We start from the raw sequence: 20,495 nt of genomic DNA, 5'->3' as shown, positions 1-20,495 counted from the left end.
GATTGAAAATGAGCACCTCTTATGCATTACCTGGTATTTGCTGTCTTCCCTTTTTTTTTTTTGGGTTGAGATTGAGTGTGTGTGTTTGTGTGTATCTCTCTCCCACATGGGTTAATGTTGCATGAGTAAACCGCTTTTTTTTTTTTTTTTTCTTGTAAAGAAAATTATGCATCAAAATAAAGTAATATGCAATATTAAAATGGCAAGAGGATTATGGAATGCAGTGATCCCCATTAATCTCTTTGTGTTTCTCTAGGTTAACTGTAATGGCTTTACCATTGAAGACGAGGAGCTGTCTCACTTAGGATCAGCTATTTTCCCAGAGTATGTTGTTTTAATTGTGAAATTTTTTTTTTTTTTTTTTGCAACAGATGGAACATATATTGTAATGCATTCAGATATCCTTTTGCCTGTGATGTTGCTGTATATTCAAGTGTCAATTTTTCAGAAACGAATTGTAAATTGTGAACATTGGTGGCATTTAAAATATAACTTTTTGTTTATTTTTTTAGTTTTGGATAGAACAGAGAGGGATTGTTTTTTTTTTTTTTTTTTTTTTTTTTGGTGCCCCATTGGGGAGATTTACCCTCTCCATTCGTCTTCTTTGGGTTGCAACCAGAACAGGATTAGGGGTAAAATCTATGTATGGGGGACACTAATTCTGGTGACATGCATTGGTTTTCTCACTTTGGAGGGTTTTCCCTTCACATTCTGTGTTTGCTATGGGACAGGAAGTGAAGGCAGATCTCCCCAATGGGACACTGATATTATTCCTTGCCATAGTTCCCAGGTCTGCTCTGAGAGGTGTGTGTGTGTGTGTGTGTGTGTGTGTGTGTGTGTGTGTGTGTGTGTATATGTATTCTCTTTAAGAATAGATTCTTCCCTGGTTTCCACTCTGGCGGTTACAGTAGATCAGGGGAGGTATGTTTGGGCTAGAGGCAAAAATGTGGGGGGGGTGTGGATCAGGGGCAAAAAATGGTGAAAGTTCAAGGATAAATAGGTGCTGCTTACAGTGCAGCATGGAAACATTAAATCGCCTGTGTAGCTAAATTGAAGTAGATGGTAACTCCTATAGAATTTAGAAAACTACATGCTAAATCTTATATATTGGCATTTGGAGAAGCTTTTCTTTAATATGCCGGTGTTTTCTGCCTTTAAAAGTCCTTGTTCAGGCAGTTCTTGTTATAGGGTGCTCTGTCTTGGTCTCCCCCCCCCCCCCCCCCCATGCATTCTTACACTGGCCAGTAGGGATTGCAAGGGGCCCTTTCAGCACACATTGCACAGACATGGTCCACTCGTGTCACCCTTCGGATATGCAACATGAGAATTGCCTTGCAGCCATCACTGGAGTACATATAGATATAGACAGGAAGTGGCTATGAGAAGTTACAAAAAAATCTCTCTATACACCCCGCTGTAGCAAATTGTCGGTCGGTTACGATTTACATCCACATTTTAGCCCCATCCTGAGAGAGGGCGCATTTCTCTATATATGTATCTATTAGGGGAGAGCATATTCAATACGATTATCCTGTCCATGATTTGATTCTGTGATGCATCACGATTACTGTGCAAATGCACATGGTTAAACTTTTTTTTATCCAAAAATTCAGGCAGTCAGAAAAACTTGATTTGAAAAACTTTGCTGTGCAAATCCACTGCACAGAGCAGATAAGTATAACACGTTTGTTATTTGGGGGAAAAAAAAAAAAAAACAAGTCTTTACAATCACTTTAACAAGGACATTTCTAGCAAGATCAACGGGTAAACCTCTACTTGCTAAAAAAAAATGTTCCTGGCCTAAACAATAAACGAATACAGCCACTAGGACAGCGCAGACGGCCGGGTGCTGCAGATCCCACTGTACAATGATTTCCATATCTTAGTCAGTGATCCCTTATTATAAGCGAGCCATGATGCAAGGAAGACTGTCATGCCTTAATTTGCGGATCACACAAGCCTCTCTAATCCATTGTTTAAATGCTGCATTAAACGGATTAGCGCCAGAGGTCAACAAGGAAGTATAATGTAGCACATATAATTCTGCAAGTCGCTCCTCCGCTATATGAGGGGGGGGGGGAATTAATAGCTAGAAATAAAAGCTATGTGAGCTGGACATAAAAGAATTATCATGCTGGTCTCTAGATTAGTCTTAATCCTTCCATCTCCAGTTATTTCCCTCAGAACTCCTTGCCTTTAACCTTGTAGAAGGCCATATGTCCACACATGCCATTGCTTTCATCTGTAATAAGATAGTGTGCTGGGCCATTAGTGTCACCACAAATCGTGTAACGGGTCACATAACATCAACCAACCAGAAATTAGCCAGATCCATTAAACCTCATGCCTGAGCTAATGGAGCATCTTGATGATCAAAAGGAATCTATGATGTCCAATTAGGATTGTGATAGCCAAAATCATTCTCGTAAGTAATCAATGAAGATGCCTTTCCCCCAGGAACCCTCCTCTGCCAGACACATGACACCAGGCAAGGTATGGACTGCGTGACCCACAGCATAGCCCTGAAATAGAGAAGCTGAATGGGCTTATGTATAGGCACAGCTGCCCATCAACTGAACCCAGATCCTCCCCTTTCAGATTGGGATTGGGTCACGTGATCCTGGGGCAGTGAAGTGAATCCATAGAAGCAAGCCTTAAAATTATAATAAAAAATAAAAATTATATATATGCTGCGTTTTTATATTCTATATATATATATATATATTATATAATTTGTTGAGTTGGCCAAATCAATGTCATCCATCGCTCCGTACGGTGCTCCACCTCTCGGGGAGAAACAGAGGCAGAGCCTGCATGGTGGATAAAGCCCCCTCCCCCTTCACTGAAGCAGAAAGTCAGCTGATGAGCTGACAGCCAGTACTGTGCAGGGGGAGGAGCTCAACGAGACCCGACATCAGGAGAGGCTTCACTGGAGATACCGGAAGGAAAAGACACACTGAGCAGCATGGAGGAGGGGGAAATCGACTGACACTGAGAGAAGGTGAGTGCCAGTGGCACTGATCCCATCCCTCCACTACCATTTCCCCTCTGCCTGATCCCAGCCGTTCCTTCTCTTCTCCGGTCCCTCTTGGCTGTTCTTGGGCCCCTCCCTCCTGTCGAGTGCCCCCACAGCAAGCATCATGCTTGCTATGGGGCCACCCGAAACAAGCTGTAGCTCCGTGTGGACATGGAGCAGCGATTTGGGGGTCTCTCGCTCTCTCTCCTGGCTCAAAGGAATCAGGCGGGGGAGTCCAGGAGAGTCAAGGTACTCGTGGACATCGTTCGATGGAGCTCAGGTTAGGATTAGGGGGCTGCTGCATACAGACTGCTTTTTATATTAATGCATTAACCACTTACGGACTGGAAGAATTTGCCCCCTTAATGACCAGGCAATTTTCCCGAGGCGTCTTTCAGGACAGCACCTTGAGATATCATGATCCTCCCACTCCATCAGGAAACCCCTTCTTTCATCCTTTTAAAAGGAGGCCCCTCCTTGCACTCCTCAGTTTTTGTGTTTCCTCCTCCGGAGGGAGCATCTTCTTGGGAAGGGTCTGATGTCTCAGATGCTGCCTGAAAAACTGACCCTTTCCTCTTACCTTTTTTTCAGGGACTGTCTGCTCTCCCGTACCACCCGCGCGGCGGTGATGGTAGTCGGGCTCCTCTCTCTCCCGGTGCTCAGTGGAGCCAGCCTTCGGCGATCGTGAGGTGCCTCGTTTTTGCGGGGCGTCGCCATTTTGGCGTAGCCTGGTCGCCGGAGAGGCGCGTCATTGCCGGCGCGCCAGGAGGAGGGGTAGGGCGGACGCTGGAGCCTACTTCCGCTTCCTGGTGCGGCGCTATTGGAGTCCGGGAAGCGCCGTGGATGCCACAGAGAACGCTGATTCCTGCAATGGAGACTGCAGATGCATTAGCGGTGGAGACAGGCACGGGCACCAGCAGGACCTCGGCGGGAAGCAGCAACGTAAGTCTGTTTTTCCCCAGGGGTGAGGGTTCTCTCCTTTTTGGGATTTCTCTCTCGGTCTCTTCACTTTTTTCCCTCCAGTGGCATGGGGGCCTGTCAGGGCACGGGTGGACACCTTTTGTTCCTAAGTGCACCTAGGTGAGGGGGGGGGGGGGTCATGTTTGTTTATTGAGACCGGGTCTCATGCTGGATCCCCCTATATTTTTTCTTCTCTCCCTGTTCCTTTTTTTTTTAGGTCAAACCTGAAAAAAAGAGATGTCCTTCTTGTAAGGAGAAAATGGGGGAAAGTTGGAAGAAGCCATGGTGTAAGGCATGTATAGCAGCCTTAGTACAGAAGGAGTCGGCCTCAGTCAGAGAGGAATTGATGGCTTCTGTCAAAGATGAGCTTTTGGCCACCTTTCAGACTATGAGAGAGTCATTAGCTCCTGTCACCATTTCTCAGCCCTCCACATCACAGTCTTCTCAGGAGACAGGGTGGGCTCCTAGGCCCTCTGATAACGAGGGGTCCAGGGATAGTCAGCCTCAGGCCCCCTCTAGTGAGGACTCAGAAAATGAGGAAGAAATAGAGCCTCCCTCAAAATTTAAGCTGTCCCTGGAGGATGTGGATGGCCTCCTCAGGGCTATTTATGCCACTTTAGGTCTCAGTGAGGAAAAGAGGGACTTAAGCCTGCACGATCGCATGTATGCCGGTCTCTGCGAGCCCAAGGGGCGTACATTTCCAGTTCACCCGGTCATCTCCGAAACAATCTTGCGGGAATGGCAGGACCCAGAAAAGAAACCATTTTTTTCAAAATCCCACAAAAGGAGGTTTCCCTTTTGGAGAAGATCCATCAGTCGTGTGGAACAAAATTCCTAAACTCGACGCAGCTTTTTCCCAGGTGTCTAGGTCCACAGATTTATCCTTTGAGGATATGGGGATCCTGAAGGACCCGATGGATAAGCGAATGGATCTTCTCCTTAAAAAAGCCTGGCAGTCTATTATGGTTAACCTCAAGCCTGCCATGGCTACCACCTGTGTGGCACGCAACTTAGAGTTCTGGTTAGACAAACTCAAAGCTCATATTGAGGCAGACTCCCCAAAACAGGACATTTTGGACTCTTTTTCTACCATTTCTGCAGCCGTAGCCTATATGGCAGATGCCTCGGCCGAGGCGATCAAAATGTCCGCTAGATCCGCTGCTTCAGCCAACTCAGCCAGAAGGGCTTTATGGCTCAAGACCTGGCCTGGTGACACAGCATCCAAAAGCAAGCTGTGTGGAATCCCGTTTTCTGGGGATCTTCTCTTCGGCCCTGAACTGGATAGTATCCTGGACAGGACGGCCGACAAGAAGAAGGCCTTCCCGGTCAAAAATAAGAACCCCCCCTCCCAAGCGTTTTTTTCGGGCCTTTAAGCAGCAGGATAAGGGGAAAAGACCGCAAGGAAAAAGGAACTGGGCAGCGCAGAAGGGCAAAGGAAAGGGAGTCCTTTTCCATCCTCCTGCGCCGGCCAATAAGCCGCAATGACTCGGCCCTGAGGGTAGGCGGGAGGTTACAGGGGTTCCTTCCGCAGTGGTCAGCTGTATCAAACAACCAGTACATACTGACCACTCTAGCTCAGGGATACGCTATAGAATTCTCAGAAACCCCGCCAAAGAGATTTCTGGTCACCCAGGCCCCAAGGGATCCAGTGAAGTACGTAGCGCTAAAGTCCTCGTTGTTGGAACTTCAACAGCAGGGGGTGTTGGTCAGGGTTCCCCTAGTAGAACAGGGCAGAGGGTTCTATTCCCATGTATTCTTAGTAAGGAAACCTACGGGGAAGTTCAGGCTGATATTAAACTTAAAGCCCTTAAACAGATGTGTCCTGTACAGGAGATTCAAAATGGATTCAATATTCTCAATCCGGAATCTACTGACGCCAGATTGCTACATGGCGTCGATAGACCTGAGGTATGCGTACCTTCACGTACCTATCTCCCCTCAGTCCCAGACGTTTCTCAGACTGGCGGTAGAGATGGGGGGTCAAGTTCAGCACTTCCAGTACAGGGCCCTCCCCTTCGGGCTGTCATCATCACCTCGGATCTTTACGAAGGTGCTGGCCGAAGCCTTAGCCCCGCTGCGGCTACAAGGAATAGCAGTCATCCCTTACTTGGACGACCTCCTCTTCTTTGCTCCCTCAGAGGAAAAATTGTTGAAGGATCTTTCTCTGGCGCGAACCCATTTGGAATCCCTAGGATGGATTTTAAACCTTCAAAAATCCGCCCTGGTTCCTTCTCAGAAGATTTGTTTTCTGGGATACCAGGTGGATTCGCGGAACCAGAGAATTTTTCTCCCCCCAGAAAAAGCATCCAAGGTCTTGGACACTGTTCGGTTGCTTCAGTCCCATCAGTCTTTGACGGTCAGACAGGTAATGGCATCCCTAGGAATTTTGACCTCCACCATGCCGGCGGTCCAATGGGCGAGGTTACACTTCAGGCCCCTGCAGGCTTTTCTTTTAAAGACATGGGATCGGAAAACCAGTTCTCTGGACACCCGGGTAAAAATACCGGCCCGGGTAGTAAGATCCCTTTACTGGTGGAAAAACCAGCGGGTGCTTGCAGAGGGTCTGGAGTGGTCCTTCCCCGTGGGACTGAGGCTCACCACGGATGCCAGCGCCTGGGGATGGGGAGCGCACCTAGAAGAGAAATTTTCACAGGGGAGGTGGTCAAGGGAGGAAGCCCTGCATTCCTCAAATTGGAGGGAACTAAAGACGGTGGCCCTGGCACTAGTGGAGTTTGCTCCATTTCTCAGAGGCCATCATGTTCAGGTCCTATCGGACAACGCTACAACAGTAGCATACTTGAACAGGCAGGGGGGTACAAGAAGCCCTTCGCTTCTGTCCCTGGCCACAGAGATTCTCTCCTGGGTAGAGAGCAATTTTCTCTCCTTGACAGCCCTACACCTAAAGGGGTCCCTCAATACGGTGGCGGATTTCTTAAGCAGACACCAGATTCGGGAGTCAGAGTGGTCCCTGAATGCGGAGGTCTTCTCAGAGATCACCAGCAGGTGGGGTCTCCCAGAGGTAGACTTATTTGCCTCGAGAGAACTCCCAGGTAGGAAAATACTTTTCTCTGAGTCGGGGGGATGGGTCCCTAGGGGTAGACGCTCTGTCGCATCCCTGGGATTTCCGCCTCTGCTTTGCCTTTCCCCCGTTTCAGCTAATTCTCCTAGTTCTGAGGAAAGTTCAGAGAGAAAGTGTGCCGGTCATTCTCATCGCCCCATTCTGGCCCAAGAGGGCACGGTTTGCAACGCTTCTAGCCTTGTCAACCAGGCCTTACTGGCACCTGCCCCTCAGGCAGGACCTCCTAGTTCAGGGTCCAATTTCTCACCCAGATGTGGCACGGCTGTCCTTGACCGCGTGGCTTCTGAAAGGGAAATCCTGAGTGGAAAGGGGTTCTCCGACCGCTTGGTTTCCACCTTACTCAACAGCAGGAAGAAAGTAACCCGAGCCATTTACACCAAGGTTTGGAAAGTTTTTTCCTCTTGGTGTAGCTCTTCGAGTCAGGACCCTAGGGAACTAAAATCTATCCTGGAATTTTTACAGGAGGGGGCTGATAAGGGCTTAGCTGTTAGCACCCTTAAGGTACAGGTATCCGCACTTTCAGTTTTTTTGGAAAGATCTGTAGCCATAGAACCATTGGTGGTGAGATTTTTTAGATCTCTTTTGAGGTCTAGACCACCAAGGTTAAAGGGTTTCCCGAAGTGGGAACTCTCAGTGGTCTTGAGATCTTTGGCAAGCAAGCCTTTTGAACCCTTAGGGGAAGCTTCAGTTAGGAACCTTACCTTTAAAACTTTATTTTTAATCGCTATTACCTCAGCACGTAGGATCAGCGAGTTGCAGGCCCTGTCAGTGAAGGAGCCTTATTTATGTATATTTTCAGATAGGGTAGTGCTTAAAACTGACCCTAAGTTTTTGCCCAAAGTGGCTTCTAACAGTAATCGTGTACAGGACATTGTACTTCCCACTTTTTGTTCTAACCCTTCGGGTGAGAAAGAATTATTTTTTCATATGTTGGATGTCAAACGGGTCTTGTTGTATTATTTAGAAATAACAAACCCGTTTAGACGCTCGGATTCTTTATTTGTCCTTTTTGGGGGTAACAAAAGGGGTCAGCAGGCATCTAGGGGAACACTAGCTAGATGGCTGAAGCTGGCTATCAGGGAGGCTTATTTACAGTCAGGCCGGACTCCGCCAGAAGGTATCCGTGCCCATTCGACCAGAGCTCTCGCAACTTCCTGGGCAGAAAGAGCTGGTGCCACGCCGGAGCAAATCTGCAGGGCAGCGACGTGGTCAAGTTTCCACACGTTCGTGCGACACTATAGGTTGGACCTCGCCTCAGCTAGTGATCAGGCTTTTGGCAGGAAGGTCCTACAAGCTGTCGTCCCGCCCTAAGGTAGTAAGTCTCTGTGGTCCTCTCAAGGTGCTGTCCTGAAAGACGCCTCGGGAAAATTCAAGTTAGGCTTACCGGTAACTTGTTTTCCAGAAGTCTTTCAGGACAGCAACGACCCGCCCTATTGTTTGTGATGTACTATGCTGTGACTAACATATATGCTTGTGTGTTCCAGCCGGGGCCGGAGGTTTTCTCTATAACAACTGAGGAGTGCAAGGAGGGGCCTCCTTTTAAAAGGATGAAAGAAGGTGTTTCCTGATGGAGTGGGAGGATCATGATATCTCAAGGTGCTGTCCTGAAAGACTTCTGGAAAACAAGTTACCGGTAAGCCTAACTTGAATTTTTTGCGATACAGCACTGTGCCGCTTTAACTGACAATTGCGCGGTCGTGTGACGTTGTACCCAAACAACATTTATGTCCTTTTTTTTTATTTTCCCCACAAATAGGGGATAGATTTATGGCATTTTTATTTATTTATTTTTTACTAGTAATGGCGGTGATCAGTGATTTTTAGCGGGATTGCGACGGACAGATCGGTCACTTTTGGGACCAGTAACGACTGTATATAATTGTCCCAAGCAAGTTCTATCAATTCTAATGGGCATCCCATGCTTCCCTAATCCCATCCATGTTCAATCACATCAATAAAACAAACCAAGCACATGGACAGTTCTATGTCTCTGAGAGGGGAATGCTAGGCTGGGCACTGTGACCGGTTCGACTACAATACTCGGCAGCTCCTGCAGGGGTACCGCTACATATACATTACATAATATCAAAAGATTCTGACTATCTGGAGAAATCTCTGTGAGCAAGGGACAAGGATGAAACCATCTTTGGATCCTCAGACGCCACTGCATTAAAAACGGCCTCGATTCTGTGATGGACATCGCTGCTTAGATATAGGAATACTTCCAAAAATCACTGTAGGCACAGTTGGCCGTGCCTTCCAAAGGTGAAAGGTAAAGTCTACCATGCAAAGAAGAAGCCATATCTGAACATGATCCATAAATGTGACTGTCTTCTCTGGGTCAAAGCTCAAATGGTCTGTTGCAAAGTGAAAAACTGTTTTGTAGTCAGACAAATTGAAATTTGACGTTCTTTTTGGCAACAATGGGCACTGCGTCCTCCAGACTAAAGAGGAAAAGGACCTTCAAGCTTGTTATCAGCTCTCAGTTCAAAAGCCTGCATCTCTGTATGGGGGTGCATTAGTATTTATGGAATGGGCAGCTTGCATATCTGGAAAAGGCATTATCAATGCTGAAAGATCTATCCAGTTTTAGAGCAGCATATGCTCAAGCAAGAATGAGCAAGCATTCCTCTCCCAAAACTTTAGCAACTGCTCTCAGTTGCCAGTGATATTAAAAGAGGGCATGCTACACTGTGGTAAACATGGCCCTGTCCCCTACTTTTTTGAGACGTGTTGCTGCCATTTGTTTCAAGATTAATATATATATATATATATATATATATATATATATATATATATATATATATATATATATATATATATATATATATATATATATTATATATTATATATTTTTTCTGCTGTGAAAAAAAATGTGCTGAGATTTGCAAATCATTGCATTGTTTTTTTTTTTTTTTTTTTTATGTAGATTTTGCACATAGTCCCACCTTTATAGAATTGGGGTTGTTCTATGTGTGTATTTAATCGCAGTACACCTGGAAAGTATTTTCAGTGCTTCACTTTTTCCACATTTTGTTACAGCCTTATGCCAAAATGAATTAAATTCATTATTTTCCTAAAAACTCTATAAACAATACCCCATAATGACAACATGAAAGAAGTTTGTTTTGAAATCTTTGAAAATTTATTAAAAATAAGTAATCCCATGTACATAAGTATTCACAGCCTTTGCTCAATACTCTTGTTGAAGCACCTTTGGCACCAATTACAGCCTCAATCCTTTAGAGCAGGGGTGTCCAACCAGTGGCCCGGGGGCCACATGTGGCCCACGGAGCCCTTGGATGTGGCCCGTGACCTCCTGCCCTGGGATGGAATAAAATAGAATACTGTTATTAAAAGGTAAGTTTATTACTAAAATCACTGTGTGTATGTGTGTATATATATATATATATATATATATATATATATATGTGTGTGTGTGTGTGTGTGTGTGTGTGTGTGTGTGTGTGTGTGTGTATGTATGTATGTATATGTGTGTGTGTGTGTGTGTGTATATGTATATGTGTGTGTGTGTGTATATATATATAATATATAGGCATATCTGTTCTGCAGTGGTTACTGGGCTGCTTTCAAACTGATCCGCAGGTGCAGAGAAGTGCACCTGTGGGTTACCTGCACTGAGCCACAGACTTCTATTACCTGCGAGTTTGGTGAGCTTTCTGAAAGTGCACCACACCTACAGGATATAATAGAAGTCTATGGCAAAGTGCAGCTAACCTGCAGGAATGCCACAGGTGTACTGTGCTGCACCCCTGGTGTAGGTAAACGGCAGTGCATCAGTGTGAAAGCAGCCTTGGGCCCCTTTCACACTGTCAGTCTGACCAAAGCTGACCCTCCATTCACCCATAAGGAGTGGAAGATGTAAATGTACTTGTTTCCGTTTACAAACTCCTACCTCCAATCCAATTCGCAAAAAAGAGAGAGAGTGTAGAGTGGGCTCTATAGAGCCAAGTGGGCTGCCATCCACTCGCTCCGCTCATTGTGGCCCGCGACTGGTTACCAAATTGCTTAAGTGGCCCTTGCTCTTCAAAAGGTTGGGCGCCTCTGCTTTAGAGTATGATGCTACAAGCTTGGCACACTTTTTATTTATTGGGGGCATTTTCTTCTATTTTTTTTTTTTTTGCAGGACCTCTCAAGCTCCATCAGATTGGATGGGGAGCGGCACAGCCTTTTTGAGATCTCTTCAGAGATGTTCAATCCAGTTATAGTCTGGGCTCTGGCTGGCCACTCAAGAACATTAAGACCCCTTTCACACTGAGGAGTTTTTCAGGCGGTACAGCGCTAAAAATGGCGCCTAAATACCGCCTGAAAAACTCCTGCACTGCATACTCAATGTGAAAGCCCGAGGGCTTTCACACTGAGGCGATGCGCTGGCGGGAGAGAAAAAAAATCTCCTGCCAGCAGCATCTTTGGAGCGGTGAGAGGAGCGCCGTGTATACCGCTCCTTCCCATTTAAAACGGTGTGAAACCGCGGTATTAACCCTTTATCGGCCGCTAGCGGGGGTTAATCCTGCGGTAATTCAGACGGTATAGCGCCGCTATACCGACACCGCTCCTCCCCTCCAGGTGTGAAAGGGGCCTATGAGTTGTCCCATAGCCACTCCTTTTGTTATCTTGGCTGGCTGCTTAGGGTCATTGTCCTGTTGAAAGATGAACCTTCACCCCAGTCTGAGGTCCATAGCGCTCTGGAGCAGGTGTGTGTGTGTGTGTGGTGTGTGTGTGTGTATTTTTTTTTTTTTTAGATGATATAGATTTATATCTATATCATCTCAATGATGTCTCTGTAAATTGCTGCATTCATCTTTCCCTCGATCCTGACTAGTCTCCCAGTTCCTGACGCTGAAAAACATCCCCACAGCATGTTGCTGCCACCGCCATACTTCACTATAGGGATGGTATTGGCCAGGTGATGAGCAGTGCCTGGTTTCCTCCAGACATGACGCTTGCCATTCAGGCCAACAGGTTCAATCTTTGTTTCATTAGACCAAAACATTTTGTTTCTCATTTTCAGAGTCCTTCAGGTGCCTTTTTTTTGGTGAGCTCCAGGCGGGCTGACACGTGCCTTTTACTGAGGAGTGGCTTCCATCAGGCCACGCTACCATACAGGCCTGATTGGTGGAGTGCTGCAGAGATGGTTGTTCTTCTGGAAGGTTCTCCTCTCTCCGGAGAAATGCTGGAGCCTGTCAGTGACCATTGCGGTCTTGGTCACCTCCCTGATTTAAGGCCCACTTTAAAAAAGAGTCCTTTTTATGGCTCTAAACTTCTTGTATTTATGGATGATGAAGGCCATTTTGTCATTGGGGCCTTCAATGCTGCCTTCCCCCAGATCTGTGCCTTGATACAATCCTGTCACAAAGGTCTACAGACAAATCCTTGGACTTGGTTTGTGCTCTGACACGAACTGGTAACTGTGGGACCTTTTATATAGACAGGTGTGTGCATTTACAAATCGTGTCCAAGCAACTGAACTCCAATCAAGGTGTAGAAACATCTCAGGGATGATCAGTGGAAACAGGAGGCACCTGAACTCCATTTTAGATGTCATGGGAAAGGCTGTGAATACTGTACTTGTTTATATGTGAATAATTATTTATAAAGATCTCAAACTTCTTTCACTTTGTCATTATGGGGTATTGCTTGTAGATTTTTTAGGAAAATAATGAATTTAATTCATTTTGGCATAAGGCTGTAACATAACGCTGTGAATTCTTTCCAGATGCACTGTGTATGGAGAGATGGATCGAGTTATATCTATCTTGGCATACATTATGTTTTGTGGTTTAGATATGCTTTAAAGTCAACCCAATAACATTAGCAAATACAGTAGCTAGCTATATCGGACTTCTCGGTTTGGAAATTCTAGCTTTATGGTTATTATGTTGATGTCATTTCTATATATTGTTTTCTGAATTGCAGACCTGGAGCTTGAGCCCTTGTGAGTTCTGACTTTATGGGTTGCAGGCTTTTATTTTCTGCCAGACAACAAGCATTTTCAGAAGGAGATCATTAAAGGCAGCCTCCTTATTTCTCCTGGTGCATGCTTCTCTTAAAATGCCAGGCCACCCAAAATGGTTTTGGCCCACCACCCCTGCTAGACTTTTTTTTTTTTTTTTTTTTGTTATCTATTTTATATTTGGGAAATGTAAGTAGAGGAAATGGAACAAACAATGGTGGGTAGGGACACCCAAAACTCCCAGGTGAACAGGAATGGAGCCAGGTAATTATGGAAGGAATATTCCACTATTGAATCCTTAAAGTGGAGTTCCACCCATTTTTTTATGTTTGTCTGTGCTGCATGCTCTAATCTCATAGTGTTCAGAATGGACAATTTTTTATTTAATTTGTTGCTTGTAAATACCTTTTATTTTGAAGTCCTTCATTACTTCCTCCTCCTTATTTGCCTAGGCTATTTGCAAGGGTTTCTGGAATAGGCATCATGTTTCCCAGTAGTCCTTGCAAACCTGACTGAAACCTATTACATTGCTTGTGCACTGAGCATGTGCGAGATATGCAAAGCTGAAATCCAGGAAGTCATACAGTCTGGCTTCATGATGCCCACACTTAAGATGGCCACGGTCTATTTCTAGATTATAAACTATTTAAATGCTGTAACAACCTAACAAAACGGACCCTAGTTTACAGACTAACTTTACTAGAATACATTGAGCTTGTGTATTACAGGGGTATTTATATTTAAAAAGTGAAATTGTGGGTGGAACTCCCCTTTTAAAGACCTCTAGGAAGCAAAGGGAAGATTCAGCCCATCAGACTCCACCTATAACAAAATTATCCATTTTGGGTTATGTGATCCTTGAAAGTAGAACTCCAGTCAACTCTAAATCTGGATACACACTTTACAATTTTTCCGTAGATTTTTATTTATTTTTTCCTTCAGATTTCCCACAACCATATAATATGAGGTCAAACCTTAAAGTGGATGTAAACCCTCCATTCACCCAGTGAAGTGAACGGCTTTAGATACACACAGATGAATCAAATCTCCCTACATAGGTTTTACATGTATATCTGCTGTGTTCACATTTATATACTGTTTAGAAAGTTGAGATTGTGTTAGATTTTCTCTTCCTGGTTAACAAAGTGTGATGTCTGGGCATACAGCCAAGATTGGTGATTGGAGTAAAGGCACACACCCCCTCTCCACATAGGCAGAGACCCTCAGATGTGTTTTTTGTAATAGGACCTGCTCCCTGATAATCTATTTTAGCAACCTCCCCGGACTGAAGATTCAGGCTGCTTTTGCTTTTTAAAGTGTCTGAGAATTTGTCTGGAGTCCTCAGGCTGATAACCGAGGACCAGTTCAGGAGAGAGCTATGGGACACGGCTCATTGAAGTGAGCTAACAAAATACTGCAGATATATGTGCCCAGTTCAAATTTCGTGAATCGGGTTTACATCCACTTTAAGACTTTTTTTCAATTTGTATGCAATCGGGCAGGCCCTTGCACTACATGGTTTTGGTAAATCTAAAGGAAATCGGACAACAAAGGTTGTATAGTGTGTAGAGCTGCACGATTAATTGTCAAGAATCGTTATCGCCATCTTGACACAGGGTTTCACGATCTTTGACATGAAAATAATTTTCTCTCTGCACTTTGGTATGCAAAGAATTTCCTGTCTGCTCTCAGCCAAAAGTCAAAGTCTGGGCAACCTGCCAAGTTTTGAAAACATTCTTTATCAGTGGAAAGTTAAGCCTAAACATTGTATCACATTGACTTTTACATCAAAGGAATAAACTTCTGTATGTAAATTAGGAACCTTTAACCACTTAAACGCCAAACCTTTTTCTGACAGCTCTTTTCACGTTAATATCATAATTTTTTTTTGCTAGAAAATTACTTAGAACCCCCAAACATTATATACATTTTTAGTAGAGACCCTAGAGAATAAAATGGCGGTTGTTGCAATATTTTATGTTGCACTGTATTTGCGCAGCAGTCTTTTTAAATGCAATTTTTTTTTGGGAAAAAATTACTTTACTGGCTAGTTTTAAAAAAAAAAAAAAAAAAATCCTTAAAGTTAGCCCTTTTTTTTTTTTTGTATAAATGTAAAAGATTTTGCGCCGTGAGAATCGCGATCTTCTTCATTCTAAGCAAAAAAATTGTGATTCTCATTTTGGCCAGAATCGTGCAGCACCAATAGTGTGTATGGGGTCTTATTCTGTTATGGGAAAAGCTATGGGGCTTCCATTGCTGGCTTCTCCTTTGAGAATGTAATGTCCGTGGATGTTAGAGGATGCCTTGCCTTCTATTGTTGAGTATCTGGCTTGAACAAAGTATAGAGAGAGTTCCATCATTTACAGCAGGGGTAGGCAACCTGGGGCCATCCAGATGTTGAACTACAAGTCCCATCATGCCTCTGAGTAATTGTAACTGCCAGCCTTGCAATCCCCCCATGGAAAATGTAGTTCCACAACAGCTGGAGGGCCCCAGGTTGCCTACCCCTGATTTACAGCATGCAACTGAATTGGTGACAAAAAATGGGCAACTAGCATTTTCAAGAGATCTTGCAATGGCAGCCTTTATTATTATTATTATTATTATTATTATTATTATTATTATTATTTTTTTCAATAGGAGTCACTTTATGCTTTTTGATGTGGGCTCGCTGTTGCAATGGCAGTTCAGTTAAGTCGGGAAATAGCAGACAGTGATTGGGTGGGTGATGGATCATGACAAATGGAATAATAAAAAAAAAAAACGCTCTTCATATTCCTCCAAAATCTTCACTTTCCTTCAGACTTTACGGAGAAGAAGCTGCAGCATCGGGTGTCGGGTTGAGATATAAAGACAACAGAATATCTGTTATTGGTCATTAGTAGAGAGAATTGTAATTAGAGCAGACTACTAATGATTTGCATTCTCCGATCTGTTTCAGCGTCGCACTAATGAACCACAGCTGCTGTCCCAATGTAATTGTCACTTACAAGGGCACCGTCGCCGAGGTCCGAGCTGTACAAGAGATTAACTCTGGAGACGAGGTGAGAATTAAGCCCAACAGACGCCTGTAAATCTGATGTTATGTCTGACTCCTTCCCTGGTAATGGGTTTCTTATAAAGTGACTATTTAAAAGAAACATTATGGATAAGATTCTGATTTTATATATTCCAGAGTTGAAGTAGCTGTCACAGTTGTACCCCACTTTTATGACTTCATAATGTAGATTCCTCCTGATCTTTAATTCCCACTAAGCAGCAAAACGGACATGTGAAAAACATCTATTGATGAACCTGTCTAAAGCTGCCCATACACTATATCGATGTTTCTCAACTTTAGTCCTCAAGGGCCAGATTCACGTAGAATTGCGGCGGCGTAACGTATCGTAGATACGTTACACCGCCGCAAGTTTTCATCGCACGTGCCTGATTCACAAAGCACTTGCGATGAAAATTACGCCCGCGGCCTCCAGCGCAAGGCGGACCAATTCAAATGGGCGTGTGCCATTTAAATTAGGCGCGCTGGACCTACTGCGCATGCTCCGTTTCTTAACTCCCGCCGTGTCGTCATTTTTTTTCGAACGGCGACGCACAATTCCGGACGGCTTACACAAATGACGTTATTTTTTTAATTTTGACGCGGGAACGACGGCCATACTTTAGACAGCAATACGTTTGCTGACTAAAGTTAGGGCACCAAAAACGACGACTAACTTTGCGACGGGAAACTAGACTAGCGGCTACGTAGCGAACGCGAAAATCTGGCGGGAATCGCCGTAACTGTTAATTTGCATATCCGACGCTGGTTTACGACGCGAACTCCCCCCAGCGGCGGCCGCGGTACTGCATCTTAAGATCCGACAGTGTAAAACAATTACACCTGTCGGATCTTCTGGCTATCTATGCGTAACTGATTCTATGAATCAGTCGCATAGTTAGAAACAGAGATACGACGGCGTATCGGCAGATACGCCGTCGTATCTCTTTGGTGAATCTGGCCCAAAGTATCCCCAACAGGTCATGTTTTCAGGATTTCCCACGGCTGTGGTAATTACTAAGGCAGTAAAACTGATCAAATTGCCTGTGCAAAATAATAGGAAGACTGAAAACATGACCTTTTTGGGGGAGCCAGCTAAAAAAGTTAGGAGCCAGAAAACGCGCCTCGTCCCGCCAAGCTTGCGCGCAGAAGCGAACGCATTCGTGAGTAGTGCCCGCATATGTAAACTGGTAGAGTGAGAGCAATAATTCTAGCCCTACAACCCCTCTGTAACTCAAAACATGCAACCTGTAGAAATGTTTTCAACGTCGCCTATGGAGATTTTAAAGGGTAAAAGTTTGTTTCGCCATTTCACGAGCGGATGCAATTTTGAAGCGGGACATGTTTGGTATCAATTTACTCGGCGTAACATTATCTTTCATAATATAAAAAAAATTGGGCTGACTTTAATGTTGTCTTATTTTTTTTTTTTTTTATTAAAAATGTATTTTTTCCCCCAAAAAAAGTGTGCTAGTAAGACTGCTGCGCAAATACGGTGTGACAGAGTTTTGCAACGACCGCCATTTTATTCTCTAGGGTGTTAGAATAAAAAATATATAATGTTTGGGGGCTCTAATTAGAGGGAAGGAGATGGCAGTGAAAAACACATTAGAATTGCTGGATTGCTTGTAATGCCAACGGCCACCACAAGATGGCGCCAGATCACAGAAGGAAGCTTAGGCCTGCAGAAGGCCGCAAAGCCGCGGCCTTAATTACCGGCCGGCGCGGGCCTGCCGCGATCGCGTGGCGGGGGACGTGAGGGCGCAGGGAGACACAGGATCACTATTTCTTGTCGCAATTGCGACCAACACTATGGGGTGGAGAGTTGCTGTTTGAGTGCTTTTACAAGTGTTTTTCTGCTCATCTTAGGCATTTATATTGAAGTCTATGCGGCCAAAACACTTGTAGTCTGCCAAAAAGAAGCTTGTGTGCTTTTTTCTTTCAGGCGACAGAACACTCATGTGTACAGGGGCCATTGGAATAAATGGGATTTGGCTTGTTAAGCGTTTTTAGAGCTACAAGCTTCAAGCAGAAAATCGCTCATGCGCAAACAGGGCCTAAAAGTTTTTGTATTTCTGTCTTTCAGTCCTGAGATTTACACAGCCCTGCCACACCTCATCGTCCTGCCTGGTAGGGTGGGAGACCTGCTCGGGTCCAGTTAAGTAACATTTTAGGGTCTAGTCCCCCTTCCCCAGCCTGTGACTGGGCAAGAAACGGCAGACTTATGAGCTTTTCTGTCATGCTGCTCTCTCTCCTCTTATGAGCATGCACCTTGTTAGTACAAGCATTGCAGAACTGGCTGGCATCTTGTGCTGCTTCTCCCTCTCCATGTCTGAGCTCTGCTATACATGGTCTTGAAGAGATGTACACAATTCATGAATACGGGGCTGCATACTTCTTTTGTGTATCTGTCTAGAGGTCCGCTTTTTTTTTATGTGTCCTATGAATCGTGCCACCTCAGGTTTGTTGTCCGTGTAATATTACCTCAACCATTAAAAAAAATGCTCAATCTTTAAAACGGAGTTCCACCCAAAAGTGGAACTTCCGCTTAATCCACTCCTCGCCCCCTTGCATGCCACATTTGGCATGTCATTTTTTTGGGGGGGGGGTGGGGGCTTCAGGAGAAGTGGGACATCTTGTCCCACTTCCTCCTTCCGCCGAGGGGCCGCTAAGGCGATACGTCATATCGCATTTTGGCGGCCCCTCCCTGTCGGCGATCGCCTGGGACACGTGACCGGTCCTAGTTGATCGCCTGTCCAATCAGATAGCGCAGCGCTGCTCACGCATGCGCAGTGAGTGCCCAGCCGTGAAACCGAAAGCTGTCACGGCCGGGTGCCCACAGTAACAATGAGCACACCGGCCGGAGAGGGGGGAGAGGAGCTCCGGCCGGCGCGTCGCTGGAACGTGGAGCAGGTGAGTGCATGTTTATTAAAAGCCAGCAGCTACACTTTTTGTAGCTGCTGACTTTTAATGAACATTAAAAATGCCTGGAACACCCCTTAAGCCTAGATTCGCACTGAGTGCGGCAATGAACTCTCACGACTTCATTCCTGCATGTCGGTCTCTATTTCGGGGACGATTTCAGAGACATCTGTGCGGGTTTCTGCACAAATGTCTGCTGGAAAATGAAATCGGCATCTTAATAAAACTGGTCAGCAGAGGGAATCATGACGTGCTGTAGAATTTCCTGGTAGACAGCTGGGCAGACTTTGGACTTAAAGTGGTGGTTCCACCTGAAAAAAATATTCCACCAAAAATCGAAAAAAAAAAAAAAAAAAATGTACTCACCCTAAAAAGCTGTTGCTATGCGGAAGTGCCGAATCTGCCTCTTCATCCTCCGCGGCGGATTCTCTTCCTCCTCCTACACTGGGTGTCTTCTTGTGAATGGGGCACGCTGCATTCTGGGAACTGTGTGTGTCCCAGAAAGTAGCCGGCCCATTTACAAAGCGCCGTGCTGCTTGCGCATGCGCAGTAGGTAACGGGCAGTGAAGCCGCACCGATTCACTGCCTGTGTCCCTTACTGTGGATGGCGGCGCTTGGAGCTGCTAGGATCGAGGATCGGCCTCGGCGGGGGCAGATATCGCTGCCGGCTAGGACAGGTAAGTGTCCTTATTAAAAGTCAGCAGCTACAGTGTTGGTAGCTGCTGACTTTTAATTTTTTTTTTTTGTAATGGAACATCCGCTTTAATTAAACACAGTGGACCAACACCAGGAGATGACATGGCTCCCTAAATCATGGACAATTTTGCAATTTATTTGGAAATCAAGGTACCAGAGTCTTGAGGGATGAGTGGAGAGGCACAGAATCTAAGTTGTATGAGGTGCAGGGTAAAGTTTCCACAGTCAGTGATGATTTGGGGAGCTACGTCATCTCTGGTGTTGGTCCACTGTGTGTTAAGTCCAAAATCAGCACAGCCGTCTACCAGGAAATTCTAGAGCACTTCATGGATCCCTCTGCTGTCCAGCTTTATGGAAATGCTGATTTCATTTTCCAGCAGGACTTGGCACCTGTCCACACTGCCAAAAGTACCAATACCTGGTTTCATGATCTTGGTATCGCTGTGCTTGATTGGCCAACAAACTCGCCTGACCTAAACCCCATAGAGAATCTGTGGGGTATTGTCAAGAGGAAGATGAGATCCCAGACCCAACAATGTAGACGAGCTGAAGACCGCTATCAAAGCAACCTGGACTTCCATAACACCTCGGCATTGCCACAGACTGATCTCCGCCATGCCGCATTGATGCCGTAATTCATGCAAAAAAAGGAGCCTTGACCAAGTACTGAGTACATACTATACTCTAAATGGGCATATACTTTTCACTAAGTCAATATCTTTATATTAAAAATCCTTTTTTTTTTTTTTTTTTTATTGGTCTTGTGTAATATTCAAATTTTCGGAGATGCTGTATATTGGGTTTTCTCTAG

General features: G+C 45.0%; 1 protein-coding gene across 1 annotated transcript in view; it reads left to right on the top strand.

The window, feature by feature from the left end:
* SMYD2 (SET and MYND domain containing 2) overlaps window positions 1–20,495 on the top strand; it is an 84,688-nt gene that overhangs the window by 51,085 nt on the left and 13,108 nt on the right. The window contains exons 6-7 of the mRNA XM_040351454.1: window positions 257–324; window positions 15,971–16,073. Coding sequence (XP_040207388.1) covers window positions 257–324; window positions 15,971–16,073 — 171 coding nt within the window. The remainder of the gene's footprint in view (window positions 1–256; window positions 325–15,970; window positions 16,074–20,495) is intronic.

The sequence above is a fragment of the Rana temporaria genome, chromosome 4 (genome assembly GCF_905171775.1).
Source record: "Rana temporaria chromosome 4, aRanTem1.1, whole genome shotgun sequence".
Taxonomy (NCBI): domain Eukaryota; kingdom Metazoa; phylum Chordata; class Amphibia; order Anura; family Ranidae; genus Rana; species Rana temporaria.
This window is presented reverse-complemented; position numbering and strand designations above follow the sequence as displayed.